Source organism: Myotis brandtii, unplaced genomic scaffold (genome assembly GCF_000412655.1).
Source record: "Myotis brandtii unplaced genomic scaffold, ASM41265v1 scaffold424, whole genome shotgun sequence".
Classification (NCBI taxonomy): Eukaryota; Metazoa; Chordata; class Mammalia; order Chiroptera; family Vespertilionidae; genus Myotis; species Myotis brandtii.
Window position 1 is genome coordinate 2,774,445 of NW_005366245.1, and position 8,342 is coordinate 2,782,786.

General features: G+C 40.4%; 1 protein-coding gene across 1 annotated transcript in view; it reads right to left on the bottom strand.

The window, feature by feature from the left end:
• CDS1 (CDP-diacylglycerol synthase (phosphatidate cytidylyltransferase) 1) overlaps window positions 1-8,306 on the bottom strand; it is a 56,789-nt gene extending 48,483 nt beyond the window's left edge. Inside the window, exon 1 of the mRNA XM_014545990.1 lies at window positions 8,241-8,306. Within this exon, the coding sequence (XP_014401476.1) occupies window positions 8,241-8,273 (33 nt within the window). The 5' untranslated portion in view covers window positions 8,274-8,306. The remainder of the gene's footprint in view (window positions 1-8,240) is intronic.
• Window positions 8,307-8,342: the final 36 nt, after the last annotated feature.

Below are 8,342 nucleotides of genomic sequence, written 5' to 3' on the forward strand. Positions count from 1 at the left end.
TAAGTGAAATAAGCCAGTCAGAGAAAGATAAATATCACATGATCTCACTCATTTGTGGAATATAATGAACAACATAAACTGATGAACAAAAACAGACCCAGAGACAGAGAAGCATGGATCAGATGCTCAAACCTCAGAGGGAAGGTAGGGGAGGGTGGGGGTAAGAGGGAGAGATCAACCAAAGGAGTTGTATGCATGCATATAAGCCTAACCAATGGACAGAGACAACAGGGGGGTGAGGGCATGAGTGGGGGGTGGATGGGTAAGAGGAGGATAAGGACACATATGTAATACCTTAATCAATAAAGAGGGGGGGGGAAAGAACCCCCCCAAAAAAAGAAAAAAAAAGATCCCTGAAGTCAAAATCCATGGGATATACAACAGAACTTAGAAATTTGAAGAGTTCTATTCCACTGTGAAATATTACTGTCATCACAAAATTGCATTTTATCAAGATTTTATTAGAGCTGGCTCTCCACAGGTACATCCCTTTTTCAGGGCTGAGAGACATAATGCTTACTGCTCTTCTGCCGGGCCCCCCTGCAGAGGGAAAAACGAGTATATGAACTAAGAATGATTAAACCTGCAATGTCTGAACTCTGACCTGATCTTAGTTTGGGGGAAAGGAAGGAATCGCTAATAGACACTTTGGCAGCAATAGGGAAAATCAGAATATAGATTGTTTGTAGATAATAGTTACTGTTAAATTTTTTTTAGATATGATAATGGCACCGTGATTCTATAGGAGAATGTCTTTAAGATGCATCATTTAACATTAGGAGAGAAGGACTAGAAGGTCTGCAACTTATTTTCAAATGATTCTTCAATAAAATATGTGCATATACATATATGGCAAGGTAAAGCAAATTTGGCAAATTCTTCACAGTTGTTAAATCTAAGTGCTGGATGTACTGATAATCATTGTACTACCCTTTTAATTTTTCTGTTATTAAAAACTTTTATAGTAAAAAGCTCAGAAAAAAATTCAAAGCTTACCAATATACTGTTTGTGGATATAAAATAGTTATAAACCTATCAAGAGGGGAAAGAAATCTTGAGAATAAAATTCAACCTGTGCCCTGGCCAGTGTAGCTCAGTGGCTGAGCATCCACCTATGAATCAGGAGGTCATGGTTCAATTTCAGGTCAGAGCATATGCCGGGATTTTGAGCTCAATGGCCAGTAGGGGGCATGCGGGAGGCAGCTGATCAATATTCTCCCTCTCATTGATGTTTCTTTCTCTTTCTTTCTCTCTCTCTCTCTGAAATCAATAAAAATATATTTTAAAAAAATTCAAGCTCTGATGACCTAGGTGCCTAAGGGGTTCCTTGTATTATGAGCCTTTTGTACTGATTCCATATTTATTAACAGCAATATAAATTATTTTAAGTACTACTATGGTGTACACTGAATTCTACCTGAGTGGTGTCCCAGAGGTGTTTAAAGCCTCAACCCAGAAACATTTCATGTAAAACACAGTAGGGTGTTGTGAAAATAAAATAAAAACCAAAACCTTGAAAGAGGCTAGTTTTATTTTCTAGATCTCGATTTTTGTACTTCAAGGTGAAATGGTAGGACTCAGCTAGGCTTAGTAAACATTTGCTGCCCCATGGCACTACACTGTTTTCAAATAACATGCTTGGAGCAGAAAGGTGGCAGTGAGCCCTGTCTTAACCACCAAGGTGCTCAGCCCCACCTGAGCCAGCCAGATGATGAAGTCAGAGTGGCTTCCCCAGCCTTTCATAAAGCGCTTAGATAGTTGGCCAGGGTCCTGGCAAATAAAAGGGAATTGCACGCATAGCCAGGAAGCAGAAGTACAACACTGCTTTCCTAGCCACCAAGTTTGCAAAAAGCAGCTTTAAATTTCCACAGGGGAGAGCTCCTCACACTCTAGTGGACTCTTGTTTCTCCCTTCCTGTGCACTCCAATTTTCTGTTTACAAGAAAGCTTAGCCCAGTCAGTGGTTGAGCGTCAACCTAAGAACCAGGAGGTCAAGATTTGATTCACGGTCAGGGTACATGCCCAGGTTGCAGGCTCGATCCCCAGTTTGGGGAGTGCAGGAGACAGCTGATCAATGATTCTCTCTCATCGCTGATGTTTCTCTCTCTCCCTCTCTCTTCCTCTTTGAAATCAATAAAAATAAATATTTTTTTAAAAAGAAAAGAAAGCTTAAAATCTTGATAGTTCTCACAAAGTCTTCAGCAAACATTCAAAGACATGATGTGAAAAGTAACTCTGGCCTCTCCTTGCGGATAAGAAAATAAGTCAACATTTAGAAAGATAACTAAACTTGGCATACCTCAGGAATGATCAACAGCCCAATTGGTCATTAATGAAATCAGTTCCTCTGCTTTTCTGGAGTCCCTTCAAAATGTGCCATCATTCTCATTTAATAGGTTCTGAAACATCTCCCAACCAAATGAATCAAAATGTGAGCAGCTATAAAATAAAAACTAATGATTTCTTCTCCTAACCAATCATAAAATAAGCAAGGGAATACTAGAAACAATTTTGTTTGATTTAAATCCAAGTGCCTGAAATCACAGAATTACAAGTATTCACCTAAAAGTTTCTAGCCAAATTCATAAAGGCCAAAATAGTTAAAAAATCACACAAAATAGTAACTGTTAAAAAAAAAAAAGGTCCTAAGTAAATATTTTAATTAATTTTATAAATTTAGTACCACATACCTACTTCCTCTTATATATCATTTTTGTCAGAAATTTTAGGGTAAATCCCAGCTCTAAATACTGTTTGAACCTAGGAAAGGAAGTCTTTGGTTTTATGGACAAAAAAGGAGCCACATACTTAAACCTGACAAGCTTAGGGAGGCTGCATAGTGGGCCCTACAAACTCAGAGACTTACAATAACCACATAGGATGGTCTGAAATGAAAACTTCCTAACTGAACGTGAGTCATGGCAGGCAGTCAGGTCCTAGGCCAGTATTTCCCTGACAAAGGTCAACTTTACCTTGACTGAACCTGTCTACTGTCATTTTGCATTTATGTTAACACTAAAGGTCCAGTGCATGACATTCATGCACTGGGGCGGGGATCCCCTCAGCCTGGCCTGCGCCCTTTAGCAGTCCGGGAGCCCTCGGGGGATGTCCGACTGATGGCTTAGGTCCTCTCCCCACGGGAAGCAGACCTAAGCTGCAGTCAGACATCCTTAGCACTGCCGCGGAGGCGGGAGAGGCTCCTGCCACTGCTGCTGAGCTTGCAGCAGTCAGCCTGGCTTGTGGCTGAGCGGCGCTCCCCCTGTGGGAGCGCACTGACCACCAGGGGGGCAGCTCCTGCATTGAGCGTCTGCCCCCTCGTGGCCAGTGCACATCATAGCGACTGGTCGATAGGCCATTCAGTCAATTTGCGTATTACCCTTTTATTATATAGGATACCTTTAGAATGTCAGGGTAATTGCTTTTTCCAGACCCCTCCTACACAATCTCCCATGAGAGCAGGAGACCACAGAACCCCTTCACTGTTATTGTTACCATGTTAATTATTAACTATCCTACACTACCAATGTAAAAAAAAATATGGTCTATTTTTCCATTTTTTGTCCAATCCCAGAGATTTCCTCACCTTTCTCCCCCCTCCCTAATCTATTACTAATGGATTTCATGTTACCCCTTTATGTCTTGTCCTTTGATTCTAATGTAAAAATAAGCTGCAAAACTGCCATTCTCCGGAGCATTTTCTCAATCCACTGAGATTTTGCTTCCCAGCAATTGTCATCAGTTTGGCTCAAATAAACTCACAACTCTTATATCAACAATTTTCAAACCTTTTTCTCAGGTGTAAACTAAGCCTATTTCCCTTGTCTACATAATTGTTATAAATAGATTCAAACTGGTATTATGTACATGTATTTTACAAACTATACATTACTTTATTATCTTTACTCCACTGACAAGGAAAAAATTCTGAGATGTTCAAAATTAAAATTAAAGCGACCGTTAAAGGGAGAGATAGAGACAGAAGAGTTAGCTTGTTAATAGCTGTGGACCAGCTCTGATATAAGACTGCTCATATCCCTGCATATCTGCTAGAATTTAGAATAAATTCCAGGTGGCTGTTTCCACGGATTATTTTAGCCAGGCACCATGTAACCAGGGGCCTCTGCTTGTTTACACGTTGGCCTCCTGCTGCTGCCCCAGCCCATCCACAGGAGCGGCCACTTCTTCATGCAGACCCTGTGCCTATCCCAGAGTTGGTCCTGCCCACTTCACCTTCTCCCACCCCTTTGCCTACAGCTAATGTAAACTCTGTCAGATTACCTCCATTTTCTCCCTTCCCCCTTTGTGATGCATAAGAATACTTGCAAACTCCCAGACCATGGACATGGATGGATATGTTGTCATGCTGCTGGTGGTTTAGGCTACATGCCCCAAGACCAGTCCTCCTATTTTTGCAAGCAATGGCCTAATAAACTCCTTCTTTTAAAAAGTTCAATTTTTTTGTTTAATACCTTGCAGTTGTTGAGCAACAAATAAATCCTGGCCTCTACCCTTTTCTCAAATGTAGAAAGAGCCACAAGAAAAACGTGACATTCAATCAGAACTTCAAATACAATAGGCACCCAATAAACCCTTACTGAATGCACAGAACCAAGTCAAGCCTCACAAAAATGTCTGTAAATTTTAAATGACCTATTTTCTTTATCCTGAATTAAAACATGCATTTCTTTTCTTTTTTAAATATATTTTTATTGATTTAGAGAAAGAGGAAAGGAAAGGGGGAGAGAAACATCAATGATGAGATTGAGCCCGAAACCCAGGCATGTGCCCCAACCAGGAATCAAACCGTGATCTCCTGATTCATAGGTTGACGCTTAACCGCTGAGCCACGCCGGCCAGGCTAAAACATACATTGCTTTTAAAAAGACACCCCCAAATGCAGAATAGTTAAAGGAAAATAAACACACAGAACCTTAGTATTTAGCTGTGCTAACCATGAAAAAAGCATGTGAAAGTCTGTTTTTAAAAAATGCATAAAATATAACTATAAACATAAATACAAAGAATAATCATACTATACAAATATATTTTATAATTGTTCTTTATGAGGTAATCTTCCGGAATAGTACCACTTTAAGTTTTCCCAATTTTCCCTAGCACATTTATGACAAATATAATATTATTTTCATCAGAAAGTGTATTGCACCCAAAGCTTGATATAGCTAATGGCATCCTACAGTAAAATCTCTCAAAGTTTTAAGAAAATAAAGTGTTTTAAAGTTAAGATCACAAACAGTAAGTAAAAACTCATATGGTAACACACCAGAATATTCTTTAGAAGTCTCAAGTATAACATAAAACATACTTGAAAGACCTGAGAAAGAAATGTACGACCCACCCTCACACAATTTACTGCCTAAATTAACATGACTAGAATTTGACTGACTTGTTAGCATAACTTTACTATCCCTGGAGTCTAGATCTGGAGCGCATGGTTCATCCACAAGAATTTGTGAAAGACAAATCTACTCTCTATAGGAAACAGCAGCAACTTTCCTCCAAAGACTCAAAATCCTTGCCTGGCTATTGCCACCAATCCAAGACTGTTATATTGTGATTCGTAACATCCTAAGCAAGTCTCGGCACTGAAAGACTCAAGAATTTTATTCCAATTCCCAATGAAATCCAACCTTGCCCTTCTCCCTCCAAGATTCTGCCAAAGCTCTGTCCAGGTGTTCTCCCTCACCAGCCGAAGCCATAAACTCAACTTTGTCTTATCAACTGGTCGGTTGGCAATATTTGGAGCACCAGCATTCAAAACATATTGTTAAGTAATAAAATGAATATGCTGCAATGACAAAAGAATCATGGAAAGTTATTTAGGTGCTAATACTACCAATCAACAATTCAGGAGTATCAGCCAAAACGATATCTAGAAGTCTAGATCTAAATATTAGCATTGTATAATGGCCTAGATTTATATAAAAATGTATAGAAAATACTTATTACACTTACAGGTGACACCAAGACAATCCATAGTGGGGTGTTCCAAAATTAAGAATTTACAGAAACACAAGTTCAAAAATTAAAAATGTATATTAAAAATATTAGAATATTTATGAAAGAAACTACACACATCTCAAATGGGTAAGGGCAGAAATTAACTGACTTTCAGATTCTTTCACCTTCAACCTCACAAACCAAAATCTGCAGTAACCCCGCATATAAGCAGAGCAGAGACACTGTTCTTCCCAATGTGTGCTTCCCTTTACTGGCCACAGCTTCCATGGGCACCTCCTTTTCTCCCACACTGGTCCAGTAAATCAGGTGTTAGCTTCACTTGCAATTGCTCAGACCTCTCAATCCATCCAGAGCTTCACTGACCCAATTTGGGCTTCAGTCCTCTTCCCTGTCCACCCTAACTCGTGGTCAGCCACTTCAATCCCAGCCTCACCGACTCCATCATTCCTTTAGCATCCTTGACCTGGAATTCCTGGACCAAAATCATTCCCAGTGCCTTTCATATTTTCAGCTATTAAATGAAGGATATTCCTAACACACAGGGTTGTTATGAGGAACAAATAAAGTAAGATGTGCAAGTATACTCTAGGAACTCTAAATCACGACAAGCATCAACTATTACAACTACTACTGCTACTGAGGTAAGGACTAGTTGCCTCTTGGTCACTTCATATTACACTCCCTAAATGACACTCCCTGATAGATGAGTTCTAGTTCCAGCTTGGCCACTTGCTGTAGGTCATCTTGGGGAATAACAACCACATTCTAAAGCAAGTTTATAATTTTTAAATATGTAGGGTTGGGCTACACTGTTTCTAAGATCCCTTGCAGCTCTATGGTTCTGAGATCCCACTTTATTGAGAAAATTAAAAGCATCAAATACTTTGATCTTCCCTCTTTTGCTTTTCAAAATGTTTCTGCATCTACCCTCCATGCCTTCATTCCTTTCCTTGGATACCCCAATCATCTGTATTCTCCACACCATGTCTGCTTTCTTTTTTCTAGGGCCTGCCCATCCTTGTCAGCATCTTCACTCCCTCTTGACTTCTTTCGTACAAATGCCTATCTTCCCTCCCATGAAAAAGGAAACTTTCACTTGATCCTCCAGTCCTTTTTAGCCACTATTCTGCATTCCCCTTTGCTGGAACTTCCTGACAATAACTACCAGTATTTTACCTCTCACATTCCTCAACTTAGAACCTGGCTTCTACTAAGATCTTTGCTGAACTCAGTGTTCTACCTCACCCTCATTTAAATACTATTGATGACATCCTTTACGCAACCCTCCTCCCCTGCTCCCAGGACCTCATAATCTTGGTCCCTTCCCTACATTTTCAACCCTGCTCTACACATGGGCACCTCCCAGGGCTCTGTCTTCAACTGTATCCCCTCTTTATCCCACTCAAAAGTTGACATTTCTGGAGCGTTGACCCTATAAGCCAAGGTTGTGGGTTTGATCCCCAGTCAGGGCACATACAGGAATCAAACAATGAATGTACAGATAAGGGGGACAACAGATCGATATTTCTCTCTCTCTCTCTAAATTCCCTTCTCTAAAAAAAAACAATTAAAAAAAAAGTTGACATCTCCACACCTGACCTTTCGACCTTTCATTTCAGTTCCCACCACCACCTGGAATCACCTCTCTATTTTAGAGAATGACACACCCTGTCCAATCCAACTCATCCTTGCCTACAAAACTGCCCAATAATTTTTGATTCTTTCCTAAAAGACTCTTAAGGCATGGATTACAATGTGTCTCCTGGCAGGCTCTTCTTTAATTAGTCTTACTTTGATTGCCCTAGTCTAGGTCCTATCTGCATGATCTAAAATATGCATCCTTTCTCCCAACCTCTATTCCCCTACCCCTACTAGACTCACTCCAAACCCTCATCATTTCATACCTATAGCACTTGCAATACCCAACTATCTGGTTTCTTTGTGGCAGGCCTCTCCCCTTCCAACACTTTCTCCAGACGACTGCTGAGTGATAAGCTAATGCCTTTGTAAACACTTTTCAGTGGCTTTCTACAGTCCATGGACTAAAGCCTAACCTCCACAAGTCTCAAGCTCCAAACCCCACTTCCCAAGAATGCACAGCATATGCTCCAGGATTACTAAACTAATTTCAGGGCCCTGTGCCAAGAATACTGACTCAAGAAACAGCTCCACATGCCCTTTGCTCCACATGCCCAATGTCCTTCCCCAACACTATCTACCTGGTGAGTCCAAGCACCTTTCAATTCCAAGTGCAACTCTCACCTCCTCTTCAAAAGCTTTTCCTGCTGTCTCCATGTAGTCTATGAACCTTGATCATTCTTCTAGTAAATCCAACTCATATAAGTCTCCTGGGGAGGGGGGTGG